The 20,714-nt window shown below is 35.6% G+C and overlaps 1 protein-coding gene and 1 long non-coding RNA gene across 3 annotated transcripts in view; one reads left to right on the plus strand and one right to left on the minus strand.

Annotated features, from left to right (window-relative positions):
* The first annotated feature begins 933 nt into the window (after window positions 1-933).
* The window catches only part of LOC111467144 (ABC transporter A family member 1), a 57,165-nt gene continuing 37,384 nt past the window's right edge, over window positions 934-20,714 (plus strand). Inside the window, exons 1-12 of one of the 2 annotated variants that reach the window (XM_023111924.1) lie at window positions 934-1,007; window positions 1,038-1,194; window positions 1,557-1,636; window positions 2,256-2,424; window positions 4,311-4,393; window positions 7,791-8,013; window positions 11,474-11,703; window positions 11,823-11,883; window positions 12,052-12,138; window positions 15,363-15,595; window positions 15,694-15,808; window positions 15,899-15,988. In XM_023111924.1, coding sequence (XP_022967692.1) covers window positions 1,108-1,194; window positions 1,557-1,636; window positions 2,256-2,424; window positions 4,311-4,393; window positions 7,791-8,013; window positions 11,474-11,703; window positions 11,823-11,883; window positions 12,052-12,138; window positions 15,363-15,595; window positions 15,694-15,808; window positions 15,899-15,988 — 1,458 coding nt within the window. In that variant the 5' untranslated portion in view covers window positions 934-1,007; window positions 1,038-1,107. The other variant, XM_023111922.1, reaches the window with a different exon arrangement.
* Window positions 10,689-18,355, minus strand: LOC111467323. The gene is made up of 3 exons (XR_002714526.1): window positions 17,720-18,355; window positions 13,369-13,375; window positions 10,689-10,700 (listed from the first exon to the last, which is right to left on the minus strand). It is a non-coding gene; the product is annotated as an uncharacterized LOC111467323 (long non-coding RNA).

Consider the following 20,714-nt stretch of genomic DNA (forward strand, 5'->3'; position numbering starts at 1 on the left):
AAAATATTCCAATCTTGAATTTAATAAAATAATTAGGAGATGTTTTCACACCCTTATAAATAATGTTTAACCAATGTTAGATCTCACAATTTACCCCTTGAGGCTAACGTGCTCGCTGACATACCGTCTGATGTCTATCTCTTGTACCATTTGAAACAACCTAAGCCCATTGTTAACAAATATTGTCAACTTAATCCTTATAAATGGTTTGATCAGTCGATAGACTTTTAATTTTATGTCTAATAAATTTCTAAATTTTAAAAATAAAAACTTATTAGATATTTTTTAAAGACTTATTTGACTCAAAATAAAAAATTTAAGAATCTATTATACATTTTTTTTTTAGAGTTTAAGAATAAATAAACAAAAAGTGAGTACACGGGTTGGAGTTAAATTTTTTTTGAATGAACCCGAACTCAATCAACACGAACAAAGTTCACCATCCAACACTAAAAATTTATACGTATCATAATATATGTTACATTAATAACTAAAATATCAAACATTCATTGACTACAACACATCACTAACATCGATTACAAATGTCAAATATTCTTTATTATTATAATAATTTTGAAATTAAGGCAGGGTAGGATTAAGTTATAACCCTATTTTCGAGTTGGTGAATTGACATAGTAAAAAAAATGTCAGCTCGTGAACTACAAAAAAAAAAAAAAAACTAACCCTGTTGAGTTTGGTAGTCCGAATTGGTCAAATTCTCGAGTCATTTGAATACGACTGTACGATGTTCATATCGTTCCTATCGAAAAAAAGAATCGCACGAAAAATGATATTGGTGCATTATTGATGGTCTATTCTCGTCTATGAGCATAGTCACAAAAGGGTGTTTATTTGTAGTCACCAACGAATAATGAAGTATATGCAAAATTACATTTTCCTATTACATTTACCAAAAAAAAAAGAAAAAAAAAAGAAAAAAAAAAAGAAAAAGATTGTGAACTTGTTGACTCCACAACGCCAACTGCCTTCATTTTCCTCCTCCTTTTCTTCTCTCTTTCTCTTTCTCTTTCTCTTCCCTTCTCATGTCTCTGATTCTGCATTTCCGTCTTCCCTGAGACGCTCCCTCTCTCCTTTGATCCTCCGGCGATGGCGACTGCATGGAGGCAGCTCAAGGCTATGCTCCGCAAGAACTGGCTTCTCAAAATTCGCCATCCTTTCATCACCTCCGCGGAGGTTTTTCTCTCTATTCATCTTTTTACTTTCGCTGTCGCTTTACATTCCTGTTTGTTTTCATCTCAATCTATACGCTAGGGTTTTATTGTTTACTGTGGATCTCATTCATGTATCCGCCGATGTATCGTCGAATTTCTGGAGAATTTGTTGTTTCTTATTGCTGTGGAGTGTACAAGGATATGCGATATTAGCGGCGGTGTGTTTTTTTTCGTTGTTATTCTACTTTACGCGGTCGAAGTTCTTTTAGTCTTGTGTTTTGTTGATGATCTTTTTTTTTTCATTTCTGTTACTGTTTGTTCTATTTCTGTTCTGTTCTGGAATGGAATGGAAGATTGAATGTATGTTGTTTCTGTTTCTGGCAGATTTTACTTCCGACTGTGGTGATGTTGTTGCTGATAGCCGTAAGGACGCAAGTTGATAACACAGTCCATCCTCCGCAACCGTGAGTTTCTAAAAATTGCCTCTCTCTGGCTTATGAGTGGTCTGTTACTTTGTGGTATTTGTTTTGTTCGCTTGAGTTCTGTATCGCAGTATATGTTAGTCGATCGTGCCTTTTGTTTTTCCGAATTTCATGCTTCCCTTTCAAAATGTTTTTACGGCTATCCTCAGTGTGTAAATAAGCGTAGATATCAAGGTTTCTCTGTATTTAGTTTCGTGATGCTCTCTTTTTATGAGATACTCCTAAGTTGATAATTTTTCAGGCTGTAAATTTTCAATTATCAATAGAGAGTTTTTGAATGGAGTTGAAAGAAGAGGAGAAGTTGATATTTGTTGCAGTTTTATTTTATTTTGGAATAAAAGGAGGTTTTTTTATGCATATGCTTAAGCAGCTGGGGAAGTTTTTTCTTTTCAATTTTACATGCATATACAGGCTTGAATATGTGTATTCCTATAGTTGGTTTTCCGTTATATCTCTTTAATTGGTGGAGCAAAGGAGTTGTCAGCGAACGGATTGGCTCCAACGATTTGCGCATTTTTGATATATGCACTCCCGTTTGTGTTTCAAAGACATAATTTTTTAAACACATAATTTTTTTTTTCCATTTTTCTTTTGGTGTCAGGCATATACGGAAAGGGATGTTTGTAGAAGTTGGCAAAGGTATATCCCCGAGTTTCCAGGAAGTTTTGCAGTCGCTGAAGAAAAATGAAGAATATTTGGCTTTTGTACCAGATACAGTTGAGACAAAGATGATGCTACATATGATGTCAATAAAATTTCCTCTTGTAGAGGTACATATCATTGCTTACCTTGAACTTTTTTTAACAAGTAACAAATTTTATTGATATAGTGAAAAGAAAAAAAGAAATGTTCGAAGGTTACAATCTCTCGAATGGAGTGAAAATAGAAGAAAGAAAATACAAAATCAAGAACTTAGAAACAATCACAATCTTTTTCTTTATGCACATCAATGAAAACCAAACAAACTTGAGGAATGGACTACCTAGAGACCAAACAAATCTGAAATTATTGTTGTCTTGAAAATGGAAGAAATTTTGGACTAACCATTAATGCTCCTAAAAACGGGAATAAATGTGGGATGAAAGAAGGCTTCTTCCAAGAAGTTCATACCAATGAATTAAATATTGACTAACTAGTCACATACCAAGAAGTTCATAGCTTTTCAGGTAAGGAGAATTTGACAACTAGTCACATCCTCCTATAGTGCATTTTGGGGCGATTCAAGTATGGCAGGCCTAGACGTGATTTCGCCGAATGGTCATACAAAATCAGGGGGAGGAGTTGACAACTAGTCACACCCCCTTATAGTTCATTTTGAGGCGATTTAGGTCTGGCAGGCCAGACATGATTTTACCGAGTAGTCGTACAAACAGAAAATACAATAGTAAGGCAAGACAACATGAAATTACATAAAGGGTTCGACGTGGCATGGGCATGCGGCCACGAGCAACATGCTCTAGATGAGCATGACTGTGGCACCAGGCAACATCTACATGTTCCTAAGATTAGTAAATTACCTGGCACTATGCCATTTTTTCAGGCTAGAACAGTAAACTGCCTGCTCGTGTACTCTCATCGGGTTAGAATAGTAAAACTACATGTCATTATCCCCTTTTTAGGCTGGGACAGTAAACTATCTACTCATGTACCCTCAATGGGTTAGAACAGTAAAACTACCTGTCACAACGTCGCTCAGGCTAAAACAGTAAAAAGTCCATGGCTCTCCCCACTAGGCACCACCATAAGTATTTCAGTAGTATACCCTCTTTGATTCCTGAAATCCTCTATGGCTGGCAACTAAGTCATGTATAACAAGTAGACCCTAAGCTTTGTTGGTTAGTTCACGAATAAGGGTTGCACCCTATCCGTCCTTACAAGGTAACTGGTCAACCCAAGGAGACTATGGAATTCATGACTAGGTGCTAGGACCAAAATACACGAAACAGTAACTCATAGTCTATAGAAACATAACTAGCACTCTATGGCACATAGCGATAGTCCAACTCATATTGGGCAATAACGGCCTATCCAAACTCTAAATCAATGCATAACAATGAATAAAGACATACAACATGCTCATCATGCTTATTAAGTGATAATAATCCAACCTCAACGTACTAGGAAACATATAAGTCCAATTATCTATCAGATCATGCATGCAGAAGCTGTATGACGGTAAATATAATTAAGTGGTAAACTATTCACATGATCTTAAGCACAATTCTCATGAGACTAGGTCAAACTAGGCTCCTAAACATAATACTCAATCATTGACCTCAATCCTAATAGACTCCTACAAGTATTTCTTAAAAACTTGCTCCATGTGGTTACTTACTTGATTGTAGACTTCTCGAGCTTGTTCGGGTCTTCGAGGATATTCCAAATTTCTCCAAAATTCCTCACTATGCCCTAAATTAAGTCAAAACAATAAAACTAATGACAATGGCTAGCTTCAAATTCGTTAAAGAGAAGGTTGAGAAACTAACCGTTGGCTGTACGGTCATCTTCTCCAACTTGCGTGCGTGTTATTCTGCTTTCCTTCTTTTTTATTTTGAAAAAATCTTTTATTTATTTTCTTAAAATTCCAGATGTTAGAGCTAATACATACCACATCGTAAACCTCTCTTTGCTAATATATACCACATTGTGCTGGCAGGTAGTCACTAAAGTTTACAAAGACGAAGAAGAGCTAGAAAGCTACATTCGTTCTGATCTGTATGGAAACTGCAATGTTGTTGAGTAAGTATTTAAACCTTTACATGTATTTGATAGGAAACTAGAATTTTCATTATTAAAAAGAAAAGTACAAGAAGTAAATGACGCACTTATGATTTCTTATATGAAGAAGACATCTTTCAAATTAATTTTATGGTTCTACTTTTTGCAATTCATTAAAAAAAAAAAAATAGTTTTCAAGCAATTGAATCCATGCCAACAGAACTTGAGGCTAAAGTTCCTGGCCCTTTAAATATTCATTAGCTTAGTCGTGGAAGAGATTCTGTCTCAAGAAGAAATTTAGCTGGTACATTGGTACATTTTAAGAATGTTTATCGGGCATCAAGTCTTGTGGAACTTGAGTTGGCTAAATCAAAAGGTCCTAATGGTTTAGGCAGGTACGTTGTCAATGTGGGTATTATCAAAGGCTTGCTGCTTGTTGGCACAGATCTATTAATTTCACTCAACAATGGATGTTTTAGTTAAGCGTGATTAGTTAGCTTATGTGTGCAGTAACTAAGAGTATATGGATCGTTTTCTAATGAATATTAAATAAGATATCCAGAAAGTAATTGTTGTTGTGAACAAATACCAAAATTGATGGGATGCCAATTTTATTGAGAAGATTGTTTCTAACCCTGATAGGGAAATGGATATTGGGGGAAGCTTATGAGACATACTGACACCATGAAGCTTGGTTAGTCAAAAGATTTGAAACTTTGAAAGCTCCATAGCATTTGATGCTTTAAATAAAAATCCCTCTTTTCTTGCTTTCTTCATGAAGATTTGTAGTCCTTGGCTCATTTTTCGAAATAACCTTTTGGAGTCCCAAGGTTCTAAACTACTACAATTATTTTTGTTTAGGTTCCCCATTTATGTTCATAATAATGAAAAACGATGAACTTTCTTATGGAAAGGTGTTTGATGAGTCTGAGGACCTCATTTGATTAGGTGGGAGGTGGTGTTGAGGTGGATGGATCTTGGAGTTTTGGGAATAGATAACGTGAGATTGACAATGCATTCATGATAGCTAAGTGGTTATAGTGTTTTCTTTAAGAGCTAATGCTCTGCAGTACAGAATAGTTTTTGCTATAAAAGACATATATGCATTATACAAAACCAGGGGAGAAAAAGTGATACAAACAAGGACATCTCAATCACACCATCTGAACTTTAAGGAAGTTTTGAAGAATGTTGTTAAAATTATCATAATATAAAGTCAAAGTTACATTGATTAAATATGAACTCAAGTTGCAATTAATGTTACACTAAGAAGAATCAAGCTGCAACAAGGGCTTTAAGATATTACATTTACATAATGGCTCCTTATAGTCAACAACGTTTGAAATGCCTCATGGAAGGTCAAGGTTTCATTTTAAGGCTATATAAAGCCATCCATGTTGTGTTTGTAAAATACGAATGTAGTAAAAAAACATTTGTGTTTTCTTTTAATCAATGGCTAAGTTTCGTTGAAATTCTATAAACTTTAGGTTGCATGCTTAGAATTATTCAAACATAATATGTTCGATCTTGCTTGTGGAGTGATTCGAATCCCAAACAAGTTTTCTTGCGTTGAGATATTTGATCAATAAAGTAATCCAAATCTTACTTTTCCTTGAGGTAATTTTTTTTTTTTTTTTTTTTTTTTTTTTTATCATTTTGGGGTTTTTGGATATTTAGGTCTAAAGGTCTTGTTCTCAAAAAGGTTGTTCCCAAGCATTGCAATCATTTGGGATAAAATCATTTTGATTTGGGGGGTTTTAGCCTTTGTGATTTAGGTGTTTGCATATTCATGAGGGTTCTTAAATCTGATTAGCTAGGGTTTTCTTAAATCCAATTAGCTAGGTTTTCTTAGGGGAAGAGAGAACCTCCTCTCAAGGAGCTTAACCAGTTGTTGTGAATCTATGCAATTGGATAATTACAAAAGAATTAACTATTACTGAAAGTTCCCACAAAAAGAAATAAAATCAGAAAATTTATCTTCAAAAAAGCCTTTCAAGCCAACACACCCAAAGAAACCCTGACATCATAGCCAATCAGAGAACTTATACTCACATTAATGCCAATCAGAGAAGTTTTGACTAGATTTGGATGACGCCCTGTTCCCTTCAAAATTAATATCAATATATCCCCCATTCCATTTTCCAAGAATAGGCGCATCATCAGGGCCAAAAAAAGAAAAAAAAAAAAGAAAAAAGAAAATTGGTATCATCAGCATTCTGTAAGTGAGACTTCCAGCAAGGAGTTCCCTACTTAAGAACCATTCAGAATTCATTTTTTCAATACAAAAATGGACCGTATGACTAAGGCAACCCCAATGATGGTGAAGAGGAAGGGAGACAGTAAAAAAACAGCGTATATGGGGCTGGGCATTAGAAAAGGACAGCCTTTTATGTCTCTGGCAGAGAGGATGTATGGTGGTGGACATTAGCAAAAGACAGATTATTTACTACAAAGTCTCTGTCCATGTCTCTCTCCTCAGACATTCTTCCTATGGAGCTCAGTGACTCTTAGAATAGTACTTTCAACAAACTCCATGGAGATTTCCTTGGCTTTGCCTATCTCCTAGCTGCTACCCTGTGTTATTCCCATGCAAAAAATTCTGATCAACCTATTTTGTAGCTGCATTTTCACTTCACAGTTTTGGAGTTTTTTTTATGAGCCTATGTGACTGGAGTTCCCAGGACCGGGTGGCATCCTATCTCTTTTCTTTCTTTTGCTTATGGGTCATCCTTTCACAAAGGACATAGAATCCTTTGGCTTTGTCATGTTTGTGCTTTCTTTTGGATCCATTGGTTGGAGCACAACGCTCAATCTTCATGATAAAAATTATGATATCAGTTAATTTATTGACTCCACATCTCTTTTAACTATTAATTGGAGTAAATTGTGTCCTCATTTTTCTTATTATAGCCTATAAACTCTTGTTAATCAATGAAGGTGTTTTTTTTTGTATTTAATACTCCAAAGGACATATCCTTATGTATCCCATTTTATCATACCGATGAATGGTTATTGTTTCTCATAAAAAAGAAAAAGAAAAAAAAAAAAAAGATAGGTAAACTTAAATAGCGTCTCATCTAGAAATTCTAATTTCTATCCATCAATGTATCCATAAATATAAGTTATCAATGCTGACATAGTCATTTTGATCCTATTACTTACTTTTGTATCTTTATTTGATTTTGATTTTGGTAGTAAGATAGTTTGGGCTGTTTGAAGTGTGTTCCCTTGTTGGAGATGATTCCCATGCATACTTCTGTAGTAAGCATTTTTCATTGGCAACCATTTGATATATAAATGATGCTGGATACAAGGCTGCCTTGAAGGGTTGCGTACTTTATAAAATATGATTGTTATAGCGCTTATATTAGTGTTGTTATATTGGCGTTTACAATGAACCATTTCATTCTTTTTTCAGGACCTTGAACTGTTCAAATCCCAAAATTAAAGGGGCCGTGGTATTCCATGAGCAAGGTCCAGAGTTATTTGATTATAGCATTCGTCTCAATCATACTTGGGCTTTCTCAGGATTTCCTAATGTTAGATCCATCATGGACATGAATGGTCCGTATCTCAATGACTTGGAGCTGGGTGCAACTAATATACCAACAATGCAGTATAGCTTCAGTGGATTTTTAACTGTATGGTTCCGTGGATCTCTTTTTACTTCTTCATTTCTCAGTTAATATGCGGCTTACTTCAATAATAATGGTACTATCCTGTTGAATTTAGTGTGTAGCCTTTTTCCTTCTTAAAACTATTTGGACGGGAAACCGTATCTTTGTAAGAAATTAATTTCGTTTATAATATGTACTAGGAGAAGTAGGCAAGCGATCCTACTAAAAGAAGACAAGTATAAGTTAAATAATATTATTTTCTGGTCTTCAACAATTGAAATCGGGAGATTGTTCTGATACCTGCTTACTGAGAAAATCTACAAAGAAGTGAAGACAGATTGTTCAGCTTAATTGAAGCCTTAGCTTCTGATCTACCTTAATAATTCTATTTCTTTTCTTTTGTTCCAAAAATATATATATATATATATTTTCCTTTCCTCACGAAAGCATGGCCATGATATCACTAGGGGGGAGCTCTCCTCTTTTAGTCTCTCTCTCCTAAAAAAGAATGATGCACTTTTCTTCGAGTATGTGACAAATGATAAATTTCAATAAACAATTCTTCACCTCTTTAATGCCTAGGGACTTAGAAGACTCAAACGCCTAAGCGAATCACTATAAGGTGTCTCAATGGTTTCTATAGGTACCTCTTTGACAATAGGAGGACCATTTGGAAACATAATTGAATCCCCACGGCCTTGTTATAGAAATTGGGGCTGAGACTGCAAGCATTGGTCATTAATTTAACATTTCTTTTTTGGCGGGGGAATCTCTCAATCATATTTTCTTTTTTTGCCTTTTTTTTTTCACTTCTTTTGGAGTTTGTATCCTTGAGCATTAGTTTCTTTTTATTATTAGAGTTTCAATCAATTCTGTAATGGTCCAAGTCCACTTCTAGCAGATATTTGTTAGGATCGCACAACAACGCACACTCGATCTAGATGAACACAAAGAACAGGATAGAGAAAATGCAAGGAGAACTCTGGCTAAAGGATTTGTATTGATGAGTATGTATGAGAGAGAATACAGAGAATAGGGAGTATATGCTCTGCCGAGGGGATATATATATGGTTTAGCTTACTATATTTAGCTTTACCAGATATAACCATCTACTATATATAACTATTTACCATATATAGCTTTACCCAATATAGCTTTTTTACTCTGCATAGCTATTTATTATTTATGACAATTTACTCTATCATTTACCAAATATAGCTTTACTATGTATAACCATTGACTCAGCTATAAATAAGCAGACTCCATAACCTAACAATATTGTCTTTTTTGGGTTTTTCCTTTCGAGCTTACCCTCGAGGTCTTCAAAATGCGTTTGCTAGGGAAAGGTTTCCACTCCGTTATAAGAGTGTTTCGTTCTCCTCCCCAACCGATGTGGGATCTCACAATCCACCCCTTTTAGGGCCCAGCGTCCTCGCTGACACTCGTTTCTTTCTCCAATGGATGTGGGACCCCCACCAAATCCACTCCCCTTTGGGGCCCAGCGTCTTTCCTGGCACATAACTGGATTAGTTTCTTTGTATTATTTGAGTTTCAATCAATTCTCTAGCGGCTCAAGCCCACCGCTAGCAGATATTGTCCTCTTTGGGCTTTCCCTTTCGGGCTTACCCTCAAGGTTTTTAAAATGCGTCTTTCAGGGAAAGGTTTCCACACCCTTATAAAGAGTCGGCTAGGGAAAGGTTAAAGGTTTCCACACCTTTATACAGAGTCTGCTAGGGAAAGGTTTCCACACCTTTATACAAAGTCTGCTAGGGAAAGGTTAAAGGTTTCCACACCTTTATACAAAGTCTGCTAGGGAAAGGTTTCCACACCCTTATAAAGAGTCTGCTAGGGAAAGGTTAAAGGTTTCCACACCCTTATAAAGAGTCTGCTAGGGAAAGGTTAAAGGTTTCCACACCCTTATAAAGAGTTATAAAGAGTCTGCTAAGGAAAGTTTAAAGGTTTCCACACCCTTATAAAGAGTTATAAAGAGTCTGCTAAGGAAAGTTTAAAGGTTTCCACACCCTTATAAAGAGTCTGCTAGAGAAAGGTTAAAGGTTTCCACACCCTTATAAAGAGTCTGCTAGAGAAAAGTTAAAGGTTTCCACACCCTTATAAAGAGTCTGCTAGAGAAAGGTTAAAGGTTTCCATACCCTTATAAAGAGTCTGTTAGGGAAAGGTTTCCACACCCTTATAAAGGGTGTTTCGTTCTCCTCCCCAACCGACGTGGGATCTCACAATCCACCCCCTTTAGGGCCCAACGTACTCGCTGACACTCGTTCCTTTCTCCCATCAATGTGTCCCCACCAAATCCACCTCCCTTCGGGGCCAGCGTCCTTGCTGGTACACCACCTCGTGTCTACCCCCTTCGGGGAATAGCCTCCTCGCTTGTCCGATATCTGGCTCTGATACCATTTTTAACGGCCCAAGCCCACCACAACAGATATTGTCCTATTTGGACTTTCTCTTTTGGACTTACCTTCAAGGTTTTTAAAACGCGTCTGCTAGGAAAGGTTTCCACTCCCTTATAAAGAGTGTTTCGTTCTCCAACTGACGTGGGATCTCACAAATTCAATTTTTTCACTTCTTAATTTTTCGTACCCATCTCGTTCGTGGATTGCAAGGGACTTGGAGCGGTTACACTGGGTAGTCAATTGGGTTTCTTTTTTAGCATATCCACATAAGAATCCTGTGCTCTTCTCTTCCAACACGTGCTTCTATGTGTTTCCTTGTATTGATGAAATCTGTAAGCATGTTTGCGAACATCTCCCAGCCTGGAGACTCATCTCTTGATGGGACTACTACATTGGTCTTTCCTCCCGAGTTCAAGACTTTTGTTTTTTCTAGAAAGGGACCTCGTTTTGTTCGATGTTTTTCATTCCAAATAAACTCACCATTGCAATACATTTTTCGAAAAAACTTTTGCTCTTGGGGGAAAGCAATGAGTCTTCCAAGGTATCTACAAACCAGATGATGACAGTCTCTTCAACTGAAATCGCAAATTCTCTCTTTAATTGCGATTTGGTGATTTTTTTGAATCTTCCCTTCTTAATTTTATCAAAATCACACATAAACGACATATTTTCTATTTTGACTGGGTCTATCTTTCCAACATTAGGGTAGGAGACTCCAGTCACGAGTGTCTAGAGACTAAGCCATAGTCGGCTGTAGAGAAAAGAGGAAGAGAAGGAGCCTAAGATGTTATAAGACGCAGTTAAGATACAGTTATGACTATTCTGTTGTTATTTACAGGTCTTCTACAATTTGTTATCGTTCTATGAATTTGTATGTATTGATTTGTTATTGATCTTTACCCTACTTAAACAAAAAACAGCTCACTCTCCATAAACTAATAAAAGTAAAAGATAAAGTAACTTAATTGTATCCAAAAAAAAAGAAAAAAAAAAAAACTTAAAAGTATTGATTTTTTTTCCTTCTTAATTTCTTATAATTTGCCAGAATGACTGATGCAACTTAATTTTTGCAGCTTCAGCAAGTCATGGATTCATTCATAATATTTGCTTCCCAGGAAATGGAAACTAATATTCTCCATGTAAGTAGGAACAATACTTCATCAAACTCTTCTAGCAGACCTTCCTTGCTGAACTTGCCATGGACGCAATTTAGTCCTTCAAAAATACAAATTGCCCCTTTTCCAACTCGGGAGTATGTCGACGATGAATTCCAGTCAATTGTCAAGAAAGTGATGGGTGTGTTGTAAGTAGAATCCTGATTGTCTTTGTTTTCTAAATTATTTATAATTTCTTTTGAGACCATTATGCACACATTTTCAGATTAGATTTTGTCCCGCTTAGAAACTTCCTTTTATTGAGCAGGTATCTGTTGGGATTTCTTTACCCAATTTCTCGCCTTATCAGCTATTATGCATTTGAGAAGGTTCGAAATTGGTGCTGTTTAGTGTGATAATATTCTCTGTTTCATGTAGAAAAATTATATTATTTACCTTGATCCGAACAGATACCTGTACTTATTCTATTTTTATGCATGTTTTTGTTGTTCATTAGTTGTTGCCAACTCAACCCTCTAATTTTTATGATATTATAGGAAGAGAAGATCAAAGAAGGCCTCTACATGATGGGTCTGAAAGACGGGATATTCCATCTTTCTTGGTTTATTTCATATGCCGTTCAGGTAATGACTAATGTGTTCTTCAATTTACTTGTGTATAAGCCATGAGATAAAATTTTTGTGCTGTTGCATCTGCATGCTTAAAGTGCGAGCAAATAGTTGGTCATGATAAATCTCCTCTTTAGAGGGATATCGTCCCAATTAATTGAGCTGGGAGCCTCCTCGTAGTAATCCTTAAAAAGGATAGACTGAAAAGAGGCAAGAAATTCAAGTATAATCCTAGAAATATTGACAGTATCTATGCCTTAGTCTGTATCTGTGATTAAGTTCTTCCTTCTCCTTAATAATACCAGTATGTGAAAAATATTACAGCTCTCATCTACTTATATCAAGCTGTTTAACTTACATTTCTGTAACCAAAACATATTTTTCTTGATGGTAGTCCTTTGTGAAGTGGCCTTAAAGAGTTGTTCTACATGCTATGCCCTCCTCCCTAAGCCCTCCATCTTTATCGGCAGGGTCAATTCTGATAGTTTCATTGTTTAGCACAGCAGTGTTCCTTTGTGTGAATATGACTAAATTGGGGAGCTTATTTTGACATTTCTTTAATGATTATACTAATTTAGGCAGACTTCTTAAGTGGGTTTGGTTGCTTTATTATTGTAAGTTTGCAATGTTGTATCAAATAGGCAATTTGTTGCATGTTTAAATTAGCGTGGTGTTTTTCTTTTTTTCTTCCGATAGTTACTCTTTTTTTTTCCAGAGAATTACATGTCCATTTTATAGGGGAAATGCTAACTAAATCTAAATCAATCCCTAGATACTAGGTAATCTAAATAAATCCTTAGATAATAAGTAACAATACGTAACAAGATATGATAAATCTAAATAAATTCCTAGTTACTAGGTAACAATAAATCTAAATAATAATCCATTGATACTAGTTAACTAGATCTAAATAAATCCAACCAGATAAATTAGGGAGGTTAACTACCTTATTTATTATGGGATTACACAAATGTCCTCGACACAATTTTATTAGAATGACAAAGATGCCTTCAAGATTACTAGACAGCCACTTTATGGGCTGTGAAACGGAACCTAACCATGCTGTAAAACAATTTCTAACCAAGCATCCAACTTAACTAGGCTGTAAAATATAAATAAGGAATACATACCTAATGCACAATCACTATGACAAAATATATAAGAGGAAATCCAACAAAATCCAACCACCATAACCTTTGATGTAATCTGGAATACTATGGTTGTTGAGCTTCAAGTGGAAATGACCTATTAGCTTCCACCTTCCAACTGGCTCAAGAACCAAAGGGTTTCTCCCATTTTCCAGTTTGAGCACAACTTTGCCATCCATCATGGGGTTCACTTGAAATTTGACATTGAAATGTTCCTCAAGAGCCGGTGCAGGATATCTTTTATTATTCTTGGGTAGTTCTGGTTAGTTCTTGACGTTCTTGTATTTCCTTGTTTAAAGATTTTGTTAAAACCAAGAAGATGTCTTTTCTATCTAACCATTGTCAGTTTTTGGCTAAGATTCTTTAGTTTTTACAGCCTTCGTTAAGTGGCTGTTTAGTTAAGTTTTACCATTACCCACTTCGGTAAACCAGTATTTTAGCCTATTTAAGTAGCCTTCACCTCAATGAAGCATCATTTGCTATTCAGTCTAAAAAAATCTCCCTTGTCTACACCAAGAGCCCCCTTGATATGAGAAAACAATCTGATTATAAATAAAATTTCACAGACGTTCTAAAATTCACAAAATTTCGTACTTACTACTTACCCAGTATGAAGAAAGAGACGTAATTTTTCATGGATGATACTGGAGGTTCTTGTTATATCATATTGGCTTTGTCAATATCCGCATAAGACTTAGAAGGGCTTAAACTAGATTCAGACGTGCTTGGCAATGGTTGAACCTTAGGCCTAGGTTGAAGGACCGAACCATCCATCCTGAGTCTTCAAATATCCTGATAGTGTCCTTCAATATATCCCGAATAGTTAGCCATCCTCTCTTGAGGAAACCAACGGGCACACTAATCACCTTTCTTTCACTGGTAATTGACCACACAATCAATCAATAACCCACATTGAAGAGTACCGTTATCTCTGCATTTGGTTGTACCAAACTCATCCCTGTCATGCTTAGAGAATAGCAAAGGATCAGGAATTTGTAAAAACTCAACTATGGACTCCTCAAACCAAAGGAGATGGGATGAAGAGAGCGGAATAATGTACTTAAAGTCCAAATCTTCAATTGGATTGATAAATCTTTGGCATCATCAACCTCTTTGAATAAATCATTATTTGCAGCACTTTGGAAATCTAAAAGTCAAAAGAAAACTAATATTCTCATTTGCCATCAATTTCTATTCTTCTGAAGTTTTGCAGAGGAATCGTCCCAATCAGAGTCTTTTTCCATCAGTTTGTTCTTTATGTTTTGCATTGGGGGAATCTCTCAATCATATTTTCTTTGATTGTTCTTATGCTCGATTTTGTTGGTTCAAGATTTTTGCGATATTTAATGTCCAATGGGTTTTCTCTAATATTATGAAGGATAACACCTCTCAAGTTCTCATAGGCCTTTTGATGGTTCCGAAGACGATTATTCTTCAGGTTAATGTGGTTAAAACTCTTTTCAGAATTACAGTCAGAGAGGAACTTAGAATTTTTCAAAGTTCATCTCTTTCTTGTCACGTCAGATTTGAATCAGCTTGCTTAAAGTTTTCATTTTGGTGTTCTTTCTCAAAGCTGTTTGCTGGTTTTTCAATTCAGGATATTTGCCGAAGCTGGAGTGTATTTATTTCTCCTTTTTAAGTACTTCAACATTAATTGCTTGTTTTGTTGTGCTGCTGTCTTTTTTATTTTTTTTATTTTTTTATTTTTCTGCTTTACTCCTTTTGGAGTTTGTGTCCTTGAGCATTAGTCTATTTTCATTTCCTTAATGAAAAGTTCCGTATTTTGTTAAAAAAATCAAAAAGTCTATCTTCTACATAAAATTGCTCCTTTTCGGACCATGGAAATTAAAACTACCAATACAACCAGCTTGTCATATTACCAATGAGAGCCAGTTTCTCATATAATTTCAACAAGAAAGCCGGTGTCTCATGTATTGAACTGCTTACCATGCTAAATAGAGTTCTAACTTTTTCATCTAAGCTTGTTATCTAAATTCTCTACAAGCTTTCTTTTTTTTTAATAGTTCTCTCTTTGTTCTTTGGGGTGGGATCCAGTGGTTTTGATTTGGCTTGATCTGATGTCTTTTACAGTTTGCATTATCTGCTGGAGTTATCACTTTGTGCACGATGCATAACCTTTTCAAGTACAGTGATAAGACGGTGGTCTTCATCTATTTCTTCTCATTTGGATTAAGTGCAATCATGTTTTCATTTTTGATCTCTACATTCTTCAAACGAGCAAAAACTGCTGTGGCAGTGGGAACACTTGCTTTTTTAGGTGCCTATTTTCCATACTATACCGTAAATGATGAAACTGTGTCCGTGTAAGTATCTTTGCCACGAGGAATCATATTTTGTTTTATTTAGTTAACAATTTCAATTTTTGAATTGATGTATGGTCTAAGTTTTCACTCTACTTCAGGATAGTGAAGGCAACTGCTTCATTGCTTTCACCAACGGCTTTTGCTTTAGGGTCCATTAACTTTGCAGATTATGAACGTGCTCGTGTTGGACTTAGATGGAGCAACATGTGGAGGGTAATGTTTAATGATTAGCTGTGCTTTTAACAATAATCTGTAAGATCTCTTTCGGGAGGGAACTAAATGTTGGCTGCTTGGTTTGGATAGGCATCCTCTGGAGTAAACTTTTTGGTGTGTCTTTTAATGATGTTCTTTGACTCGCTGCTGTACTGTGTAATTGGTCTTTACATGGATAAGGTATGACTTACAACTCAAATCTCATTTTAAAGGGAATCTTTGAACTCATAAATATTGCTTCAAGATTTTTTTTAATCTTTGTGCATTATTGGTGGCTTATTTATAGCTTAGTCAACACTTATACATAGTAAAGCTATATTTGGTAAATGAGTAAAATGTTATAGTAAATAGCTATGTATAGTAAAAAGCTAGGTAAAACTATATATGGTAGATAGTTATATATAGTAGATGGTTATATCTGGTAAAACTATATATATAGTAAGCTATGGTTTAGCTTTCTATATTCTGTGTATGTATTCTCTCTCATACATACTCATAAATACAAAACCTTTAGCGAATATTCTCCTTGTATTTTCTCTATCCTGTTTTTTGTGTTCATCTAGATCTAGTGTGTGCTTTGTTGTGCGATCCTAACATTGTGAACTAAGTTCTGAAATATGGACGATGTAAATGTTAAGTTTGAAACCAAAAGTGTATTTTCCCGTTTATGGGTGTAAATATCTAAGATCTAGAGGTTTATTATTCTTTAGTCCATATATACCTAACAGGATCTTCGTTGATTAAACGGAAAATTTGAAGACAGTAACACATTATAAACAAAATAAACCCACCAAAATTTACTGGAAGTCTTCCAAAACTAACCACCCAAAAAAAAGAAACACTCGAACTGGACCGTACACATAAATCTTAACATGATTTCTTGCACAAATGTCCAGTAAAAGAAGAACTATTACTAAAAATGGTAGAAAAAACACACCTTTTGATTGTGATCTTCCTCTCTTCCGATATGAGACATTTACCTTAAAAATTCAAGAGTTTCTCTCAGACCATAAATCAATATTAAGGCTTAAGTGAAATAATCCACTTTAACTTACGTGTCTAACTTGAATAAAAGGAATTTTGACGAGGAGATATGGAGAGTATACAACTTGCTTCAATCTCTTGTATAGCACCGTAGGCAGATTCTTTAACACACTTTTTTCCTAGATAATAAGTCAGGAATCCTTTACATCCTTCCCTCTTCTGAATTAAATACATGAAGCGTTTCTGATGCAATCATTTTCAAAGAATTCATAGAAGACCTCCATCATAACTTCTTTCAACAATTTCAAAATTTACTGAAAAATTCTGAATAGAAAAGTCATCTGAATTTGGAGATTCTTAACAGCTGCATACAGCTCTTCTTCGTTGAAGGACTTCTCGAACCAACTTTTGATCCCCTTTCCTGATGTGATTCAAGTTTAATCCAACCGGAATGTACCTCAAGTTCCAGTTTTTCGAATTTAAGGATTCATAAAAGCTAATATCTCTTTACTATTTTTTTAATCTTATTATTAGACTCATTTTTTTTAGCTACAATTGAAGCTCATGCTGTGATGATTCCTTCCCTCCGTTTTCTCTCCTCCCTTCCCTATGTTTTCTGTTTTTAGCCGCTGTCCTTTCTAGCCTAAGCTCCATGCTTTGACTTCGCAAAGGAAATTATTACGTGGAGTAATTTAAGGATAATTATCCCGTAGTTATTGATTTGAAAGTTTAGGAGATCAATTAGAAAGATTTAGTAGTTATTGATTTAAAAGGTTAGGAGATCCATTAGGAAGATATTGGTAGTAGTTGCTTAATCTTAAGAGAAAGTTTAGGAATTTGAGGAGGAAGTCTAGGAGATCGGTGGTGCAATTTCCACAGATGTATGTTATTTACAGCAACAAAAAGAAGAGAATTAATAAAGCATACATGCTAGGATGTCAAAACAAATGCTGTCACCACAAGTTGCCGGAGCTAATGTGACAACGATAAGGAGTGAAAGAGAGGGGAGTGCAACAATCCAGTACCCGTTATTCATGAAGAGTAACTATGCAGCATGGTCGATAAAGATGTCTGTTAACTTACAGGCACAAAGCGTGTGGGACGCCGTCGAGCATGATGACGTTGAGGAGCATAAGGATAGGATGACTCTTGCTGTCATCTACCAAGTAGTCTCGGACGACGTCCTTCTCATGTTGGTAGAGAAGGACTCAACAAAGGCAACGTAGGAGACGCTGCAAACAATGCATGTGGGGTGGAACGTGTCAAGGAAGTAAAGGTGTAGACCTTGAAGAGTGAGTTCGAGGCTATCTGCATGAAGAACGGTGAGTCAATAGACGACTTTTCCATGAAGTCGTCGTCAACGACATTCATTCATTAGGTGACGTGGTGGAGGAGATCTTCGTCGTCAAGAAGTTCCTTCGAGCAGTTCCCCCAAGATTCATGCAGATTGTTACCTCTATTAAGCAGTATGAAGACCTCAAGAACATTAATAGATAGATGTTGTTACAGCTTCTGCCCAAAATTGGTTTGAAAGTCTCCTTGCTTGTAGCATACTTCTTTCCATCTCCACAATAGTTCGATTTTTTCGTTCAGCGATTCCATTTCCATTTTGCTCTTGGAGTGTAAGGAGCTGTTAACTCCCTTTGGATTCCCTTTTCTTTCATAAAACAAATTGAACTATTTAGATATGAACTCGCCACCTCTATCTGTGCGAAGAACTTTAATGGGGTAGCTACTTTGGTTCTCTACCATAGCTTTAAAATTCTTGAACTTCGGAAAAGTTTCGAACTTATGTTGTAAGGAATATACTCCCACCCAAGGACTTAGTTTGCATTGACCCACATAAATCTGCATGCATTAGTTCTAGACAATGTGAGGCTCTTTTAGCTTTTCCAACCGGAAAGGACTTCCCAATTTGCTTGCCATAAATGCATCTTTCACATAAACTAATTAATCCATTCTTGGTGATCCGAAAACCATACCTTTATCCCTGAGTATTTTCAGGCCCTTCATATGAGATATTTTCAGGCCTTCATATGAAGATGCCCATATCTAAGATGCCATAATGTCGAGTCAATCTTTTATGCTAGCAAGGGCAAAATCTCCATGTTGGACACATCTAGTGGAAACATCTCATTTGAAATAATGACAATTTGAACTTTATGGCCTGATTTCTTATTTGTAATGACACATGCTTTGTCATCAAATAGAACGGAATGTTCTTTGGTCATCAATTGTCCAACACTCAATAAATTGTACCCTAAATTAGGTAAAAATTGAATGTTATCTAATAGTTTTATCTTACATACTGTTTCGACTTTCACTTTGTCTTTTCCCTCAACTTGCATCTCTTTTGTATTTTCGAGTTGTACCTTAATTTTTTACATCTCATCAAGCTCTTGGAATAAAGATTTGGTGCCTGTCATATGGTTCGAGCATCTGCTATCAACAAACCATAAGTCACCTCTTTTTGGATTAATATCAATACACACCATAAAAGCTTTTCGTTTTCTTCTTCATTTTCTGCTGCAAAATTCATTTGTTGATCTTTATACCAAGAATCAGCTTTTATGTGCTCATACCTTCTGCAATGGTAACATTGTATGACATTTCTTATGCTTTAAAACATCCTCATATTCGTTAAAAGTTTGATGAAAAATCTGAAAAATGCATTTTCATTGGCTATTGTACTCAATTAAAGCCGTATAAATTATACAACCTCTTACTGAAAAGATTTCAATAAGAAGGAATTTAATATTTGATGAAAATGTGAGTTGAGATTGAAGTAAAGAACCCTTACTGCAAAGATTTCAATAAGAAGGAATTTAATATTTGATGAAAATGTGAGTTGAGATTGAAGTAAAGAACCGGAGCAGCAAGAGATTACAGTTGAAGTTTCTCTAGAGGAAGAGATAAGGGTCAACTCTAGTGCGTCTCCTAGTGCCTCCACGGCAACACAAAATTTGTTAAATTCATCATCTTCAGCATCACTAAACAACAACTCTTCTCTTGAAAAATTTTCGGATAAGACACCCCCGAGGAAGTATAAATCTTTAGCTCACATATATGCATCATATCAATTTTCTCACTCTTACTATTTTAGACCCCATGAGTTATGAAGAAGCAGTTGAAAAAGAAGAGTGGAAGAAAGACATTGAAGAAGAGATGTAGTCCATTGAGAAAAATGGAACATGAGAGATGGTTGACTTACATGAGGATAAAAATGCAATCAATTTGAAATGGGTGTTCAAGACAAAATTTGCACCAGATGGAAGCATACAAAAGCACAAGGCTCTTCTTATAGCTAAAAGGGTATATGCAACAAGGTATAGATTTTGAAGAAACTTTCTCTCCAGTAGCTCGTTTTGAAACCGTATGAACTATTCTTGCATTAGCAGTCGAATTGCGGTGGCCTGTTTATTAGTTTGATGTCAAGTCAGCATTTCTTAATGGAGATTTACGAGAAGAGGTCTATGTAGCACAACCAGAGGGATTCATAAAGAAAGACAAAGAAACAAAGGACCGATATGACCAGAAGGAGGTAAATTGGAGGATTGAATTGACTCTTTTATCCCTGGAACCAAGTTGAACTATACAAGCTGAAAAAGGCATTATATGGATTAAAGTAGATCCCTTGAGCTTGGTACAACAAGATTTATGGGTATTTTCAAGAAAAAAGATACTACATGAGAAGTGAGAATGAACCAACTTTATATGTGAAGAAGGAAGGTAAAAGTGATTTCATCATTATTTGTCTCTATGTTGATGATATGATTTACACTAGCTTTTCTTATTCTCTTTTGGATGAATTTAAGTCTCAAATGATGAGTGAATTTAAGAGTTCGGATATGGGTCTACTACACTATTTTCTTGGTCGTGAAGTATATCAAGTTGAAGATGAGATTTTTATTTCACAAATAAA

The sequence above is a fragment of the Cucurbita maxima genome, unplaced genomic scaffold, assembly GCF_002738345.1.
Source record: "Cucurbita maxima cultivar Rimu unplaced genomic scaffold, Cmax_1.0 Cma_Scf00033, whole genome shotgun sequence".
In the NCBI taxonomy this organism is placed as follows: Eukaryota; Viridiplantae; Streptophyta; class Magnoliopsida; order Cucurbitales; family Cucurbitaceae; genus Cucurbita; species Cucurbita maxima.